General features: G+C 51.2%; 1 protein-coding gene across 4 annotated transcripts in view; it reads right to left on the bottom strand.

Moving 5' to 3' along the window:
- Positions 1–588: 588 nt before the first annotated feature.
- Kifc1 (kinesin family member C1) overlaps positions 589–18,046 on the bottom strand; it is a 17,959-nt gene continuing 501 nt past the window's right edge. For 2 of the 4 annotated variants that reach the window (XM_013517019.1, XM_013517020.1), the window contains exons 2-11: positions 8,536–8,673; positions 8,351–8,450; positions 7,533–7,577; positions 7,382–7,432; positions 6,802–7,202; positions 5,321–6,100; positions 4,830–5,120; positions 4,674–4,747; positions 4,513–4,588; positions 589–757 (exon numbers count right to left, since the gene is read on the bottom strand). In XM_013517019.1, coding sequence (XP_013372473.1) covers positions 713–757; positions 4,513–4,588; positions 4,674–4,747; positions 4,830–5,120; positions 5,321–6,100; positions 6,802–7,202; positions 7,382–7,432; positions 7,533–7,577; positions 8,351–8,450; positions 8,536–8,562 — 1,890 coding nt within the window. In that variant the 5' untranslated portion in view covers positions 8,563–8,673 and the 3' untranslated portion in view covers positions 589–712. Of the gene's footprint in view, positions 758–4,512; positions 4,589–4,673; positions 4,748–4,829; positions 5,121–5,320; positions 6,101–6,801; positions 7,203–7,381; positions 7,433–7,532; positions 7,578–8,350; positions 8,451–8,535; positions 8,674–12,325; positions 12,501–12,550; positions 12,910–18,046 lie in introns of those variants that run through there. The other 2 variants (XM_005389490.2, XM_013517018.1) reach the window with 2 other exon arrangements.

The following is an 18,046-nucleotide window of genomic DNA, read 5'->3' as shown; positions in this document are numbered from 1 at the left end:
GCACCTGGGCATGCCGGGCCCCTCCTCTGCCGGGCGGCGGCCGCGGCGGTTGGCGCTGGGGCAGGGGCGCTGCTTCCCGAGCTCTTCCCGCCCGCCCGCGTCTCCAGGGCGGTGCGAAGACGTGCGGGTTAGTACCCGAGGCGGTGACGCGCGAGCGCCAGCCAATGAGCAGCAGGCGGGCAGGGCCCGGCGGTTCGAATGGAACGGCTGGGAAGGGCGCGGGCGGCGCGGGCAAGGGCACCTGCCGGGGTGGCGGCCGGGCCCGGGAATGTGGGGGCGTCCAGACCAGGTGAGAGCGGGAGCAAAGCCCTCACCCTCACCCTGCAGAGCACATGCACAGCACAAGGCACGTCCACAGTTGTGTCCTTACGGATGTGAAAAATACCATCCTCTGGCAACTGCTAATAAAACCTTTATTTAAAGAGTAATAACCTGAGCGGGGGCGGGGGCACTATTTTTGTTTTTTTGAGACAGGGTCTCACTGCGTAGTCCAGGCTGGTCTTAAGCTCACTATGTAATACAGGCTGGCCTCAAACAGTGATCCTCCTGCCTCAGCCTCCCAAGTGCTGGGATTACAGACGAGCGCCACCAGGCCCAGCAGTGTTCTTTATTTGATAAACCGAGTACATAGTGCCCTTTACCGAACAATCCCGCAGAAATCCATCCCCTCCCAATCCAGACACACAAACACAGAGGGGCTCTGGTGCCATCTTCATTTCTTGTTGGCCTGGGCAGTACCAATAACACACTGGTTCACCTGGGGACAAGAAATCAGACAGGATTTTAGAAGCAGTTTGCAGAGGAACCGTGAGAACGGCTTTCCCAAGTTCAGGCTGGTCCCGCTGCGGTTAGTTGTTCGGCTCGGACGGAAGCCCCTCAGAAGATAGAGAAGAACAGACCTGCCGTTTCCAGCAGTTCCCTGGAGGGAGACCCCAAGTCCTGCCCCGCAGAACAGCGGAGTGCGAACGTGCACTAACGTGCACACTAATGTGCACTAATCTGGGCTCACCAGAAAATGGACCGTCCAAGTCTGGAGGAGGCAAGGAGTGAGAGGGACCTGAAACCGACATAAGAACCCCCAACACGATGGCGCATGGCTGTCACCCCAGCAGTCCAGGAAGCTGAGGCAGGAAGATCACACGTTGGAACCCAGCCTGGGAAGCTTACTGACTTGACTTAGCAAGGCGCTGTTTCCATTTTTGTAAGGGTCAGGATGTAGCTCAGTTAGAAACTCCTGTTCAATTCTGAGTATGTCCCCCCCACCAAAAAAAAAAAGACAGGGAGAGCTGGGAATGTGGCCTAGCATGTGGAAAGCCCTGGGTTTAATCCCCACCACCAAACAGAAACTTAAAAGGCCGAAAGCCCTCACACTGGCCAAAGACAGAGCAATCTAATTATCAGGAAGAATGACTGTAAAAGACTGATACGTGAAATATATATGCATCTGAGAAACTGGTATCCCCCCCCATTAAAATTCAATAGTTGTCTTTTCAGTTGCTACAATAACAACTCAGTGCTAGAATTGATAAGGAATCCTGCATCTTTCTATTATGGGTACCGAATATGAGTGACCGAATACGGGCATACCTCCTCTTATTGCACTTTATGGAGAATTTGGGTTTTTTATTGTTTTTTACAAATTGAAGGTTTGTGGCAATTCTGCATCAAGCAAGTCAGTTGGTGCCATTTTTATCACTTTTACTTTCTAGCAATAAAATATTTTTAGGTTAGGTATATACACTTTCAAGACATAATGCTATCACATACTTCACAGACAGAAAAACGTTACTAATGGAGAACTAAAATTAGAAAACAACTTTTGAGACAGGATCTCACTGTGAAGTTCAGACTGGCCTGAATTCACTATGTAGCCCAGACTGGCCTCAGACTCAGGCAGTCCTCCTGCCTTAGCCTTCAAAGTGCTGGGATTACAGGTGTGCACCACCATGCCTAGCCAAAAATAACCATTTTAAAATGAAATAGATCTGCCAGGCGTGGTGGCACACACACTCGGGAGGCTGAGGCAGGAGGATTGTTGCAAGTTCAAGGCCAGCCTAGACTATAAAGTGAGCTCAAGGCCAGCCTGAACTGCATAGCAAGACCCTGTCTCAAAAAGACAAAAAAAAAAAAAAAAAAAAAAAAAAAAAAAAAGAAAGAAATCTGGATATCACTATCACTTGTTATAATCAAGGTGGAAGTCAACTGAGTTGTTTATTTGTGTGTGTATGTATGTGGGTACCAGGAATCAAACTCAGGACCTTGTGCTTTGCCAGGCAGGCACTTGTACCACTGAGCTATATTCCCAGCCCTCAGCTGAGTTTTTTAAATGAATCATCAGGTTGATAACACCCAAATCTGATGATCATTATTTATATCATTAGCAGCAGAGCTGGGTGTGGTGTCACAAACCTGTAATCCCAGCACTTGGAGGGTGAGGCAGGAGGATGGTTGTGAGTTCAAGGCCAGCCTGAAACTGTATTGTGAGACCCTGTCTTAAAAAAAACAAAATCAAACACAAAAAGTAGGAAGTAGAACTAGTCAGGTGCAGTGGCCCATGCCTGTGACCCCTGAGGAAGGAGGACTGTTGCGAGTTACGAGCAGCCTGGAATACACAGCAAGACCCTGTCTCAACACACACCAAAAAAGTACACAACTAGGTATTAGGTGCTTTCTGATGAGACATGATATGCAACTGCAAGGTCCTGAGTTCGATTCCCAGTACCAAAAGAAAAAAAAGACATCATATGAAGTGTACCACACCATCTACTAAGTTTTTTTGCCAAGAAATTTGAACTAGAATTTAAACTTTAACCAAACTCCTCAATCTAACTACGAGATAACAAAAAGTATGAGGGACAGAAGGACGTGACCAGTGAAAACCTAGACTATGGTATACTCAATGGGAGAAATGACCTTATTTCTTCAACAAATACTGAAAAGTAGAGAGGGTCTATAATCAGTCAATTAAAATAAACTTGAGATACTCCAACCAAATGAAGTGGCCCTTGCTTACATCTTGGGTTCGGGTTTGAACGAACAATGTAAAACGGTCCTGAGAGAACTGGGTGAAACTTAACTGGATTTAGGGGGCAGGAAGTGCATGATACACACTGTTGCCATAACGTTAACACGAAGTTGGGCTCAGTGGTGGGGTGCACAAAGCCTTGGCTTCAACCCCCAAGGCCAAAATAAAAATAAATGAAGTGTCGGGGGCCCAGCACCCCGGCACTGCCCATTTCATAGAGCTTTCCAGATCACAGGGTGAGCCTGAGCAGAGGGTTTGAGCAGAGGCAGCACGGAAGCTGAGGCAGCTGCCGCCCCCAGCAGCAGCAGCATGGGATGGGATAGACCAGATCAGGATCTGGAGGCAAGATCCATGGATGGTCCCACCCTCAGGAAAGGGGAGACCAAGGGGCCCCCCACACATGTACAGCGGCAGGTGTCAGGAAACTTTCTGACTTGCTTAAACCCAGGGGAAGGAGTGCTAAATCTCCTTGGGAATTCAAGGCCATAGGCTGAGCCTTGGGGATGTGAAGCCTGAGCTCCCTCTCTGGGGTGCTCCAGACAGCCCTGTGCACCTCCTTTGTTCTAGCTTTCACTTCATAGAGCATCTGCCTAGGAAGTGAGACGTCATGGAAAGACAGATGCTGTGAGTGCACGGGGTTAGTCCCGGGGCCTTGTTTCTAACAGTACAGGGTGGAAACAGCGCAAGTGTCCAGCAGGGGGAACTGGTGGATAGACTTTGGTGTGTGTACCTAAGAATCCCAGGCAAACCTAAAAGTAATGTGCTGGTCAGGAGTGCTGATGGGGTGCGGCCCTGGGCTGTCCCCCACTCCCGATACTGGGGATCAAACCCAGAGCCTTTGCCCTGAGCTACATTCCCAGTCATGCTTTACTTTATTTTGAGAAAGGTCTTACTTGACACTAAGTTGCCCCGGCGGCGCTGAATTTGCAATCCTCCTGCCTCAACTTCCCAGAGCTCTGGGATTACAGACATGCAACCCCATACCCGGCTCTTGGGGCTGTTTCACTGAACACAACAAACAGGTACAGAAATACATGTCCACATATGTACACAGGAGGAGAATAAGCACATCCATCTAGCTTGTTTTGTGATGTATCATTCTGACCATGTAGCCACCTGTTTTTTCATTAATTCAAAAATCAGTAATTCATGGAGTCAGGTGGTTTACTGTGGTGGTACAAGCCTGTAATCCCAGCTGTTGGTGAGGCCGAGACAAGACGACTGTAAATCTGAAGCCAGCCCGCACAACTTAGCAAGACCTTGTCTCAAAGGTAAAAAAGGGCCAGGGGGATGTAGCTTAGTGTGACAATTGGGGTCCATGCCCAGTACCACACACACAAAGGACCCAGCTGGGTAGTGCCAGGTGCCTGGCAGGTATAAACCCTTTCTGGGGAAATGTGCCCCGGCCGAGAGGAGGAAATTGCTGGGGCACAGATGCCTGTCACCACAGGAGGCTCCACAGGGCCTCGGCTAGGTGGCAGACGCACCTTGGAGGCAAAGCGCAGAGAGTTGAGAGACTCGGAGACGTTGTCCTCAAGCGGGGAGATGTTCACGAACATGAGCCTGTGGAGAGACCGTGTCCGTGCTCAGCTAAGCGCCGCCTGCACAGCTCCCGCCCGTCCCCCCCCCCCCAGCTCCGCTCACTCACATCTTGGCGCTGCCACCCAGAGAGTTCTGCAGCAGGTAGGTGAGCTTGCTGTTCCGGTAAGGAACGTGGGGCTCCTGGGGGTTTGGGGGTGCAGACTGTGAGGGTGGCCCAAGGCTCTGCACAGCCCACCAGAGCCTCCCTCCCCGCCCTTCCCACCTTGTTGCTCAGGGCCATGATGACCAGCCCAAGGGTGGACAGGCTGCTGTTGATGGCCTGTGTCTCCCGCAGGCGGTCCCGCTCCCCGGGGCCCAGGGTGAGGCTGGAGTCGAGCCGCTCGCTCCCAGCCAGGTCCACGAGGTTGAGAGGGGCCCCACACTGCAGGCCCCGGGCAGCGTGCTCCCCTGAAATCTGCAGCTGGAACACGCTGTGGCTGCGGGACGACCGCTCGTTCTGGGCTGTGCGGGCCACGGCCCGGTTCTGGTGGGCCAGCTGAAGCAGGGCCCTCACCTGGAGAGGGGAAGAGCAGACAGCAAGTCCCACGTAAGGTCCCATGCGGCAGCAAGTACGTCAGCCGCTGGCCGCATGCAGTGGCCAGGCTGTCCTCAGGCCCACCCTCCCTCCTCCAGTCCTCTCCTTTCTCCGCCCACCCCAGCTATCCACCGCCCACGTCCCCCCACTGTCCAGTTCCAGGGACCACGGTTCCACACCTCTCTCTCACAGGAGACAGGGACGTAGCGGGCATTGGTGACAGTAAGCTCCTCGCTGCCTGGTCCTGCCCGGCGGATCTCGCACTCGCCTCCTTGGCCCTTCCGGGACCCAGTGGCTAGCAGGTCACGGACAGTCTCATTGTAGATCTCTACATAGCTTGCCACAAAGCTGTAAGTCCAGCCTTGGCCACTCATCTCCTCAGCCACAGAGAAGAGATGCCGCAGGGCCCGAGGGATCAGCCCCTCCAACTGGGGGTCTCCCGCAGGCCCACCCTCCATTGTGAAGGTCTTGCCACTTCCTGTCTGGCCATAGGCAAAGATGCATACTGGGTACCCATCCAGAGCCGACTGGACAAGCATGGCGATCTCTTCAAACACTTCCTCCTGCCTACTTTCCGGTGGGAACACCCGGTCAAAGGAGAAGTCGTGACGGCTAGGTGGGGCTGGAGCCCCAGTCAGGGTCCCACGCCGATCATCAGAGCGGGAGAGGCTAAGGCGGGTGGGGACATCAGAGGGCCCTCCAGGCCCGGGGGGAAACAAGAGGAAGCCAGGGGATGGGTTGGGCTCTCCTGCAAGAACGGGGCGGACCCGGCAGAATACCCGGATGTTGCCCTTGAGTTCCTGCAGCTGGTTGTGAAGTCGCCGGCGCTCCATCTCTAGCCCATGGAGACGGTCTCCTCGCTCAGTCAGTAAGGCTGCCTGGGCTGTAGTCTCCTGGCGCAGAGATGCTACCTCCGCCTGGCTGCTCGACAACGCTGCTTCTGATGCCTGCAGCCTCCTCTGCCCAGAGTGGAACAGAGTGAGACGCAATCAACAAACCATGTCGCTAAGACGAAGCATGAGTAACGGGGGGACCCGGCCCCAAGGCCTTCACAGTCAGGTAAAGAGCAATACGAAAACAGAGCAAAGCTAGGGAGGTAGGTTAGTGGTAGAGCACCTGCTCATTAGCATGTGTGGGCCCCAGTACTGCAAAAGCGAAAGAAAAAGGAAAAAGAAAATCAATACTAGGCTAGAAAGACTATGGGTTTATCAAGAGGGGCAGCAGGGAGATGCTGTCTAGGCTGAGGCCCATGCAGGGAAGGCTGGGCTGCAGAAAGGTTCCAGGACGGGGGAGCACACATGCAAAGGGCCAGAAGGGAAGCTGAGTTCTGAGAGTCTGCATGTCATTCAGTCTCACTGGAGTCCTCCAAGGAGTGCAGTGGACATTGGGGGAGTGTGTCACAGCGGTTGTGACTGGGCTGGCCGCGGAGGAATTAGAGGGAGAGGGAAGGGCGGGCTGGGGAGACAGCAGGAGCACAGAGGAGGCACAGGAAGGAGGCAGAAAGTGAGCCAGGGCCAGGAGTGGCTTGGGGAGGGGCTGGAGGGAGGACAGAGGCTCCTGCTGGAGACCAGCACTCTGGGGCTTTGAACCCAAGAAGCGTGAGGGGAACCCAGCAGCAGGGGGCAGGTGCTCTGCTAGGAAAGGGAGGCCGGCGCCTCACCTCCTGCTGTTCCAGTCGGGAGGTCAGTGTCTTCCGCTCCTCCTGCAGCTCCAGCTGTTCCTTCTGGAGCACGTGCACCAAGACCTCCTGCGTGCCCAGCTGTTCTTCCAGCTGCAGGACTCGGGCCCTCAGACTCCCCAGCTCCTGCTGGTCCTGCTCCGCCTGGGCCTGAACCCGGGCCAACTCCCCCTCCAGGCTGTGGCGCTCCACCCCCAGGGCACTGGCCTGCTGCTGGGACTCTCGGAGCTGGTCCCGCAGCTGCTGGTTCTCCTGGCCCAGCGTTTGCACCTTCTCTCGGCAGCGTTTCAGCTCTGCGTTGAGGTCACACAACTGACCCTTTAAGTCCCAGCCGGGACGTTTGCTGGGTTTCTTGGCTGCCACCACAGGAGGAGCCGTGGATGCTGACGGGCACAGAGACGAACAAGGTCTGCAGCCCTCGCTTTCCAGCCCTGCTCCATGCCGCACGCTGCATGCACCGCCTTCCCCTCCCGAAGGCCAAGAGACAGGCAGCTTTCCTGGGCACTCACCCCTGACTCTTCCCCACCCCTGCGGTCACCCAGCAGTCATGTCTGCCACCTACCGGCAGGCTTCTGGGCAGGAACGGTGGGCACTGGCCTCTGATTCTTCAGTGCTGAGGGATTGAGCTGACATAAGACGACAGAACCAGCGTCCCTCCCCCGCCACCTTCTCCCTCCACACAGCCCGGAAGCCTCCTCAGCAGCCGCTGTTACCTGTGGCTGGGGGGCACGGTCCTGTCTTCCTGGGAAATCTTTGAGCTGCAGAGATGGGGAGAGGGGCGGTAGAAAAGTAACCCCTAGGTGGCACAGCCTGGCTGAGCCAGGAGCAGGAGGAGTTTTTTGTTTTGGCTTTTTTCTTTATGTTTTTTTGGAGACAGTGTCTTACTACGTAGTCCAGGCTGTCCTTGAACTCACAATCTTCCCGCCTCAGCCTGCAAGAGGGCTGAGATTACCGGCACGCACCACCACGCCCAGCTAGCAAGGTGCTTTTTCTAGGGACTGGAAATAAAGGTAACTTCCTTTGTCCCCTAAGTCTGGCCAGCTCTCACTGACATCCCTCTTACAACCAGACCGAGAAGTAAGTTAGAGAGCAGTAAGTAAAATGAGGAGGGAGGCAGGACTGTGTGTGAAAGGACACTATCATTTGTAGGAGAAAAGTCGGAGATGACGTCCATGTTAGCCTGAATACAGTTTCCCTAGACGAGCTGGATGTGGGGGTGCACACTTGTAATCCTAGCACTGGGGAGGCTGAGGCAGGAGGATCAAGTTCAGGGTCAGCCTGGGCTATACAGTGAATCTGCCCCCCAGCCTCGCCCAAAAGAACCTCCCTAGACTGTTCAGTTTCCTCTGGAAAGGGGAACTAGGTGGCTAGGGAACAAGGACAAGAAGGAAACGTCCCCACGTAACGCTCTGTGCACCTTTGGGATTTTGAGCCAAGAGCGATACTATTACCTATTCAAAAACACTACAGCTGAAAGAGCAAGCAGGCGAGCATGGCGCTGCCCCGCACCCCTCCCGTCTCCCGAGCCCACCTGCAGTCTGCCCTTGGCTCTGTGATACTGTGCCGAGCGCTGGTGCTCTTGGGCGCAAGGTGTCCATCTTGGGTGCTGGGCCCAGGCCTCGAGTCCGCTTCTGGGGAGAGATGGGGACGGGGTCCACTCACCCTCCTCTCACAGCTGCTCCGCACACACCCCCTCCCCGTGCCCGCCCGACTCACCTTCGCAGGCTCCAAGGCGGTCTCCATCTGCTCCGGCCCCCTCTTGAGCCTGCTTCCCGAGAGAGGAAGTCTGGAGGGGGCCTTGATCAGGCGCGTCTTCGGCGCTATGTTTGCCTTCACTTCCGTCAGCGGGGACCTCTGATGGGAACGAGAACTTCAAGATGATGCCCAGGCGCCCCAGGAAACCTCCTTTCGGCCCCACCCCAGCATTCATCCTCAGCATCACCTCAAGGAGCACCGAGTCCCGTTTGTGCCCAGCCAGGCAGCGTGGGTAGGAACGGAGCCCAACTTGAAGGCAGGGGCAACCTCTAAGGGAAAACGGACCTGGAACTTGAGCTACCTTTTTGGGTAGGATGAAAACAAGAGACACTCTCACACTCTCTAGAAAGCAGGCCTCTGATGTGCACCGTGTGGCTGGGAAACCAGCAGCCCTTTCAGCAGGAGCTGAGGTTTAATGAGTGGAGAGCGGAGGAAGGGCCAGGCCTCGGGAGGGCGGGAGGCGCAGCCACACCGACAGGGTGCGCTGGAAATGCTTTACCTCCACCAGCCCTGTCCTCCTACAGAGGCTGCCCAGGAGGTGTGAGATTAACTCCACCCTGCAGTGAGGACAGGAAGGCGCCGGGGCCAGGGCCATCAGCAAATAAGCAGCAGCCAGAGGGTTAGCCATGGTGGCACATGGCTGTGACCCCAGCACTCAGGAGGCTGAGGCAGGAGGATCGACGGGAGGTTGAGGCCAGCCTGGGCTACATAGTGAGTTCAAGGGTAGCCTGGACTGCACAGTGAGTTGAGCCCTGTCACACAAAAACACCAAAATCAAAAAAAAAGGCAGCGAGAATCTGGAGAGTCTGGTTCTGGAAGCCACGTTTTCCTTTCTTCCTTTTGTGGTAGTGGGAACTCAACCTAGGGCGTCTGCACTGAGCTACATCCTCAGCCCTCACCCCAATTTATTTCAAGACAGGCTCTAAGTTCCCCAGGCAGGGTCCAAACTTGTGACCCTCCTGCCTCAGCCTCCCAGGATACTGGAATTATAGGTGTGTGCCACCATGCCCAGCCGGGGGCCATATGTTTCAGCAGATCAGAGTGCTTTGTGAGGTTTTGATGCCAAGTGATAGAGGACTTTACGCTTCATCCCTGCAGGCTGTGAAGGGCCAGTTACCACTTCTGATCATCCGTGTCAATAAGAGTCAGTTATAAAGCATAGCAATGGCTTGTCTGGTGGGCTAACTGGCACGGGAGACTAGGAGGCAGCGCCCAGTGTGCCTACACCGCAGAGGTGTGAGAGAGAGAGGGTGGGAAGGGGGACCCGCTCCTTCGGGGGCCTCACTCAGTGCTGAGGTGGTCTCATTGATGTGCTGCTCTGATCTAGGTGACCCACCAGCCCAAGGGTCTCCAGAGAGCCCCGGACCTTCCTCACCAACACCAGGAGGCTCAGACGGGCAGGTGCCAGAGAGCCCTTCTTCAGCTGTGGTGGAGTCTTCAGGGTGACACTCCTTGAGCTGGCGGGGTGCGCTCAGGCCGAGGACGAGCACCCCAGTATGAAGCGATAAATGACCAAGTTCTGTTCATCTGCACGCGTGGGCTGTGCGCGGGAAGCGGGCAGATCAGGGGCAGATGACGGAGGGAAGAGACTGGGAAGATGAGGGGCGGGTCCCGTGAGACCAGGGCCGGGCGGCTGGCTGCTGGCTGGGGAGGAGACCGGTTTTGGGGCTGACCACCGCAGGAGGAAGGGCTGCTTGCAGTTTCTTTCTAAACTTCCTTCGAGACAGGGTCTCACTGAGTGTTCTGGGCTGCCCTGGGATTCATGATCCTCCTGCCTACCCCTCCTGAGTGCTGGCATTACAGGCCTGCGCCACCGTGCACAGCTTCTTACATTTTTATTTTAAAAATTATGGTAAGATTGGAGGTGTAGCTCAGTGGTAGAGCACTTGCCTAATATGCAGAAGGCCCTGGCTTTGGAAAAAAAATGTAGCTTCAAATACTGTAGGAGTACCTGAAGGGCTGGTTTACATGAGATGCTAAGTTTCAACTGGGAAAGGGATTTGAGCAATCTGTGGTAAGATTGTAAGTAAGATATATTCAAGAACGTTCAGTGAGCCTTACTGCAGAGAAAACTATGAAACAGCCCCATGCCCTGTTGTTTCATTTATGTCTTTTATGTAAGAACCTGTTGTGTTCATGACTGTATAACCAAAGCGTCCAGCATAACGTCTGCTACAAGGTATGATGCTTTTTGAAGGCATGAAATCAAATGTCCTGTTTTTGGCCCATTAGCCTGGCTGTTCATCTGTGTGTATGATGATTAACTTTGTAAGGACTTACAAGATAAATAAATGAATTTGATGCTGGCAAAAAAGGGGCGGTGGAGGAAAGAGCTGGGGGGAAGGAAGTGAGATGTGTTATGTGCGTGACCCAACCTCCCACAATGAGTGCAATCATGATGTACTGCAAAAATGTACAAATAAAAATTTAAAAAATTTAAAAAGGAAGTAAATGTCCATCGATAGAGGAATATTCCATTGCAGTACATCCAAACTATTCAAATAAGAGAGGGAAAAAGGAGATGGCATTTTCACGTTACTGGTTTTTTTTCTTCCCTACCTGTAGGAATGTGCACAGAATGCTAATTTTAAGTAATCAAATATATTATTAAAATTAAATTTTTATTAAGTATTCTAACATCAACCACTAAAATTTTTATAGCAGTAGGTCTTTACTATCACAGTAGATCTACTATAAAGCTACCCCTCAGAACTTATACCTAAATAAAAGTATGTTCAAAGGTTTGTCAACTCACAAGAGTGCAGTATTTTTTTCAATAAAACTAGACACGATGATCTCCAACTTTCCAGAACAAGAAACATAAGCCCTAACCTGCTGCATGAGTATATAGCCATCCAGCCCCTCCTACAACAGGTGATCAAGAAGCACGCCTGTAATCCCAGCACTCGGGAGGCTGAGGCAGGGGGATTGTTGGGAGTTGGAGACCAGCCTGAGCCACAAAGTGTGCTCAAGGCCAGCCTGAACTGCATATTGAGACCCTGTCTCAAAAAAAGACAAAAAAAAACAAAACAAAACAAAAAACAGTTGTGAAGTGCTCTTTGGTGTCTTTATAGGACGTGATAAAAAATACAGTCAGTACTGATTCCAAGCACCACCCAACAGTAAGGCAGGCTTGTAAAAACATGGCGGTGTGTCCTTAGCTACCTTATTCAGACCCCCCTTGTGACTTCCGGCTCTTCTCCAAAGTCAGAATGATCACGAAAAGTAAATGTTTTGAATCGCTTCAGGATACTGAGGCAGCCTTGACAGCGGAACTAAGACTCTCAGGGAAGGCTGCAGGAGTGCGTGAGGAGTGACAAGGGCAATGGGACAGGCGTATTTGAAACGAGGGGGGGGGGTTTGTAGTGGGGTTAATGGCAATGCGTCTTTTACTGCAGTAAGTTTTTGGTTTGTTTTTTTTTTTCAGACAGGGTCTCACAGTTCAGGCTGGCCTTCAACTAACTATGTAGCCCAGGCTGGCCTCAAACTCATAGTGATCCTCCTGTCTCAGCCTCCCAAGTGTTGGGACGGCAGGTGTGAGCCACCACGCCCAGCATGCAATACATTTTTTTTTTTAAATTAGAAAACATGTTATTAGTACATTTGTAGTACATAGAGGTTTCATCAATCATGGGGAGTTGGGACATCTGCATAACACATTTTAATTCTTTTTACATCCTTCTCCCTACCTCAATTATACAAAAATTAATATTCGCCATATTTTCCAATCACATTTCATACGTCCACTTACCACCAGGTCTCAGGTGGATGCTGCTCCTAGACGAACCCTTCAAGTGCCCTGCATCTGATGCCTCCTAAGCCAAGTCTCTCCGGACTGTCCTTTCCCTGCAACGCCTGCGCTTCTCCCTTGCTACCCTCTGCAGCAAAGCTCCTCAGCCGCAGGCTGTAGAGCATCCATGCCTCCTCCGCTCTCCTGATTCGCCTCTAGTCGGGTTCACGCCCACCTTGCACCCACCTGCTGCTCGAGTGTCCGATGACTTCCTGTGGCTAACTCAGTTCCTCATCTCCATGGCTCTTGACCCACCAAGCAGCACTTGATGCAATCGATCGCCCTCTGCCACAACACTCTGTTCACTTAGCTTTCCAGAGCCGACTCCTTGGCTGTCCTACCCTGCTGGCGGGTGCCCTCATCTCCAGCTGTGCGGATGTCTTTCTGTGGCGTCCACACTCCCCATCCTCGCCCACAGCTACAAGTATCACGGATATGCTGACAGCTCTCAATTTTCTTTGTTTTTTTTACATTGCCAACAGATTTATTTTTTAAAGGAATGGATTAAGAGGAAAAAACACATGGGGCACAGAAGTATGGAATGGAAAATAAACACAAATGTAAGCTGTTTTGCTAAATGTTTTATAACCACAACAAACGAGTACAGAGAACACCCTGTACCCAACACAGAAAAGGTCCAGAGAGCGAGGTGCTCCTTAGCCAGGCCGAGGACTTGCGTCTGTGTTGGGAATTTAGGCCGCAGCCCTTGGTTTTGGATGGATGCCGGGGTTTGTGGCACAATCCATGCTTTTAACTGGATCTGAACAGAAGAACGGGCACTTGGCCCAGCTAGAACTAGCTGAAGTGTTGGGTTTCATGTGTCACGGTGCAGTGGCCAGTGGGGTTGTACTTCTTGTCAAACTCCTCGATGTGGGCCCCCATGTCCTTTTTTATGTTATATTTCTCCAGTGCCTGAGTAGCGCCCTGCACAAATCCTGGGTCACTTCTGACATGTCTGCATTTTTGGTCACTGCCTTTGGGTAGCACAGGGTCACTATGGAGCAGGGGCGGGCTGACAGGCCAGGACAGAGATGCTCGAGAGCTCTCAAATTTCTGTCTCCTGCCCAGACCTCAGTTTTTCTACCTCATTTGATAATAACTTTATCTTTCAGTTGCACAAGCCAAACAACCCAGAGTCCTCCCTCTCTTTTTCCCCAGCCTTGGGATTGAATCCAGGGTCTTTGCAGTGAGCTACATTCCCACTCTCCCCACCACCCCTTTTTTACTTTGATATAGCATCTCAGTAAATTGCCCAAGCTGGCCTCAAACTTGTAATCCTCCTGCCTCAGCCTCCCAGAGTGCTGGTGTTACAGCCATCTACTACCACATTTGGTCTCTGTCTCTCTCTCTTTTTCTTGGAGACAGGATCTTGCTATGCAGTTCAGGCTAGCTTTGAATGTCCTACGTAGGCCAAGCTGATCTTGAACTACAGCTTCTCTCTTAGATAGATCTCACCTGTCAGCAAAGCATGGCCGACTCTACCTTCAAGACATATTCAAAATCCAGAGTCAGGTGTGCATTACAGGTGTAATCCAGGCACTCAGGATCAGCCTGGGTTATGTGCAACCTCAAGGCCCTGTCCCCACCCACCCAAAAGCGAAAGATCCAGAACCTAACTATTTGGTGCTACTTCTTCCACTGCTGCCACCCTGTCCGAGGCACCACCATGTGTCACCTAGATTATCACACTCCAGTGGTTCTCACCACTGGGGGTTAAAATCACCCAGGTGACATTTAATGGTATCTTTTTAGAAATTATAAGATCAGGGCAGAAAATGAAATTGAAACAAACCAAATACAACGAAACAATGAGTCAAAGAGCTGGTTCTTTGAAATAATAAATAAAATATAGACCAAAAAAAAAAAGGAAAGACAATAAAAAGACCCTGGTGTGGGTCTTTTATCTACATCTGTATTCCTAGCCCTTGGGAGACTGAGGCAGGATTTCCATGAGTTCCAGGCCAGCCTGGGCTACACAGTGAGTTCAAAGCTAGCCTGAACTACACAGTGAGACCCTGTCTCAAACAAAACAAAACAAAACACCACCAAAAAAGAAAATAAAAAAACCCCAAGTCATGTAATGCAATTACAAATGAAAAGGGTGAAATGACAATGGACACCTCAGAAATCTAGAAGATAGTAACTACTTTGAAAACCTGTACTTTGGTAACTGAAGAATATGAACGACATGGATAAATTCCTGAATACATGCAGATTACCAAAACTGAACCGGAATAATGAATAACAGGCAATGAAATTGAAGTACTAATAAAAAACCTAAGTACTAGGAAAAGCCACTGAATTCTACAAGAACTTCAGGGAAGATCTAACATCAGTACTCCTCAGAGTCTTTAAGGGAGCTGAAAGGGCAGGTGTACTGCTAGAATCACTCCTGGAAGTTAGTATGGCCCAGATTTCAAAACCAGGAAAGGACCCGGTAAAAAACTACAGGCCAACCTCTTCAATGAGCATAGATGCAAAAGCCCTCAATAAGATACCGGCAAACAGAATGCAACAAATCATCAAGAAGGTCATACGTCAGCCACATAATCTTTGTCCCAAGGGTGGTTCAACACATGCAAATCAACAAACATACCACACAAACAGAAAAAAGGACAAAAACCACACAGTCATCTCAACAGACACAGAAAAAACATTTAGCAAAATCTAATATCCATTCATGATAAAAACCCTGAAGAAAATAGGTATAGAGGACCTTATTTCAACACAATAAAAGCCATTTGTAACGAAGCTACTATCAACATCATATTAAATTGGAAAAAGCTAAAAACTTTCCCTCTAAGTTGGGAATAGGCCCACGTGTGGTAGCACACACCTGTAATTTCAAAGTTGGGAGGCTGAGGAAGGAAGATCATCATCCTCCAAGGTCAGCCTGGGCTACATACTTCAAGGCCAGCTGAACTACACAGTGAAACCCTGTCTCAAAAAAACAAATAAATAAATAAAAATAAAATCAGGAACAAGACAAGGATATGCCCACTATCACCATTCCTGTTCAATGTAGTACTTGAAAGATTAGCCAGAGCAATCAGCCAAGAGAGGAAAAAAAAATAATGAAAGGATATGTATAAGAAAGGAAGAAGTCAAATTATCATTTGCAGGTGACATGACCTTCTGCACAGAAGACTCAAAAAATTCCACCAAAAGACTCCTAGAATAACCAAATTCAGCAGTGTAGTACAGTACAAAACACAAAAATCAACAGGTCCCTGTACACCAACAATGAACTCAATAAGAAAGAAATTAGGAAAATAATACCATTCACAATAGCATAAACAAAAATTAAATACCTAGGAATTAACCTAACCAAGGAAGTTAAAAACCTCTACAATGAAAAACACAGTACTCTAAAAAAGGAGATAGAAGAGGATGTGAGAAAATAGAAATAACTGGGTGTAGTGGCACATGCCTGTAATCCCAGCAATCAGGAGGCTGAGGCAGGAAAATCCCAATGAGTTTGAGGCCAGTTTGGCCTACATAGGTAGAGCCTGTCTCAACCTCCCCCCACCACAAAAAAAAAAAAGGCAACACAAACAGATACTTCTCAAAAGTACACACAGTCAATAAATACCTGGAATATGTTCACATCTCTGGCCATTACAGAAATGCAAATTAAATAACACTGAGTTTCCATCTTACTCCAAAAAAAAAAGGCCATCATCAAGAAATCAAATAATAACAAATGTTGGTGAGGATGTGGGAAAAAAGGACCATTCTACATTGTTGGTGGAAATATAAACCAGTATGACCACTATGGAGATTCCTCAAAAGATGAAAATTGAAGTTTTATTTGGCCCAGCTATTTCCCGTTAGGTATCTTCCTGAAAAGAGTTAAAGACACCATATTACAGTGACTCGTGTACTCATGTTACAGCAGCACAACCAACTCCTAATAGCTAAAGGTAGAAGCAGGCTGTATGTCCATCAACAGATGAGTGGATTAAACATGTGCTATTTACACACAATGGAGTACTACTCTGTTATATAGGATAAGTTCGAGTCATTTGTAGGAAAATGGATGCACCTTGAGACCATAATTTTAAGTGAAATAAATCAAGACACACAAGCTTAAATAACACACAGTTTCTCTTATATGAGAATATAAAGAAAAAAACATAAAGAGCAAATTAAGGTTGATCATAAACAAGGAGATAGGCCTTTTGCACATGAGAAGAACAGAGATGGAGGGTGGAGGAAGGAGAAGTAAAAAGAATTAAGATGTGTTATCTACCTGGCCTAGCTCACACAATGAATGTAATTATTACTGCAAACATGGACCAATAAAAATTTTTAAAATTTTTAAAATGTAAGTTGAGAAAATCTGCTACTAACAGATCACCTGGTTCCCACCCTTCCCTGCCCCTTCACAGCCTAGCAGCTGTGCAGCCTCCACTGAAGCCCATGTAGACAGAGCTGGGCACGGTGGGACATGCCTGTCCCCCCGCACTCGGGGACGCACAGGCAGGAGGACGGCAGGTTCACACCCAGCAAGTGCGACTTGGCAAGAACCTGCCTCAGAAAATAAAACAGGCCTGGGGATGCAGCTCAGTGAGAAGATCCCAGGTTCAACTCCCAGTATAGCCGGATGCAGCTCAGTGAGAAGATCCCAGGTTCAACCCCCACTATAGCCGGAAGATAAAACAAACAGGTCGAAGTGCTCACACTGGGTCCCGCAAGAAGCAAACTGCAGTCAGCAAGCCCGATCCTCAGCACTGATTTCCACCCGTACCTTCCCCCCTTGCTCGCTCCGTTCCAATCACTCTGGCGGCCTTGCCGCTGCTCTGGTCGATCGCCTCTGCCCCGAATGCCCTGCGCCGCCCTCCGTGCCCACTGGCACCCTGGGCCTCGGTCTGCAGGTCTTTGTCCATCCTGGACTTTCCCACGGGGGTAGCTGCAACCACCCTATTTAACAGGCTCCCGCGCCAGCGGGCCTCTTCCCTCCTAACCGGCGTGAGCGCTTCCTTTCCTCCACAGAACTCACTGCTCCCTCGTAGTTACACAATTTCCTCACTACGTTTATTGTCAGTCTCCCCCGCGGAGTGACAGCGCCCCACAGACGTCTGGGGTGTGTACGGTTCACAGCTGCACCCTAAGAACCCGTCACTGTGCCTGGCACACAGCAGCTCAGTATTTGGTGGGTAAATCGAAAAAGGCTTCCCCTGGGTTCCACGGTCACGTGACAACGCAGGCCGCTCGCCCACAAAGCCTCGCAGTTCAGGCTGGGTCTTGGCTTTGCGTGGACCTCAGCGTGGAAGTCTAGTAAACAGAGGATCAGACGGGGGTGGGGGGCTCTGCTGGCCCCAGCGCTCGGCACGCGGTCGCCGTCACACCCAGCTGTCACCCCTGGAGAGGGGCTCTGCAGAAGGTCACCAGTGGGCTCCAGGCCAGCCGCGGCCCCACTGTGCCGCGATCGCTAGGGGACTCGGGCAAGGAGAAGGAACGAGGAGCCCTTCGGCCCGATCACCCCAGCCCCGCGCCCTCCGCTGCACCCCAGCGCACAGAGGAGACCCGCAGGGATGCGGGCGCAGACACCACTTCGCAAAGGCAGGGGTCGTCTCGGAACGCTCCCCTCCGGCGCGCGCACGGGGAGCTTCCGAAACGGGCCGCCCCGGAGACGCCGGCCGCGGAGACCCGAGGCGGGGCGGGCGGGCGGCCTGGCCT

Source organism: Chinchilla lanigera, unplaced genomic scaffold, assembly GCF_000276665.1.
Source record: "Chinchilla lanigera isolate Chin_1 unplaced genomic scaffold, ChiLan1.0 scaffold00036, whole genome shotgun sequence".
Lineage (NCBI taxonomy): Eukaryota > Metazoa > Chordata > Mammalia > Rodentia > Chinchillidae > Chinchilla > Chinchilla lanigera.
This window is presented reverse-complemented; position numbering and strand designations above follow the sequence as displayed.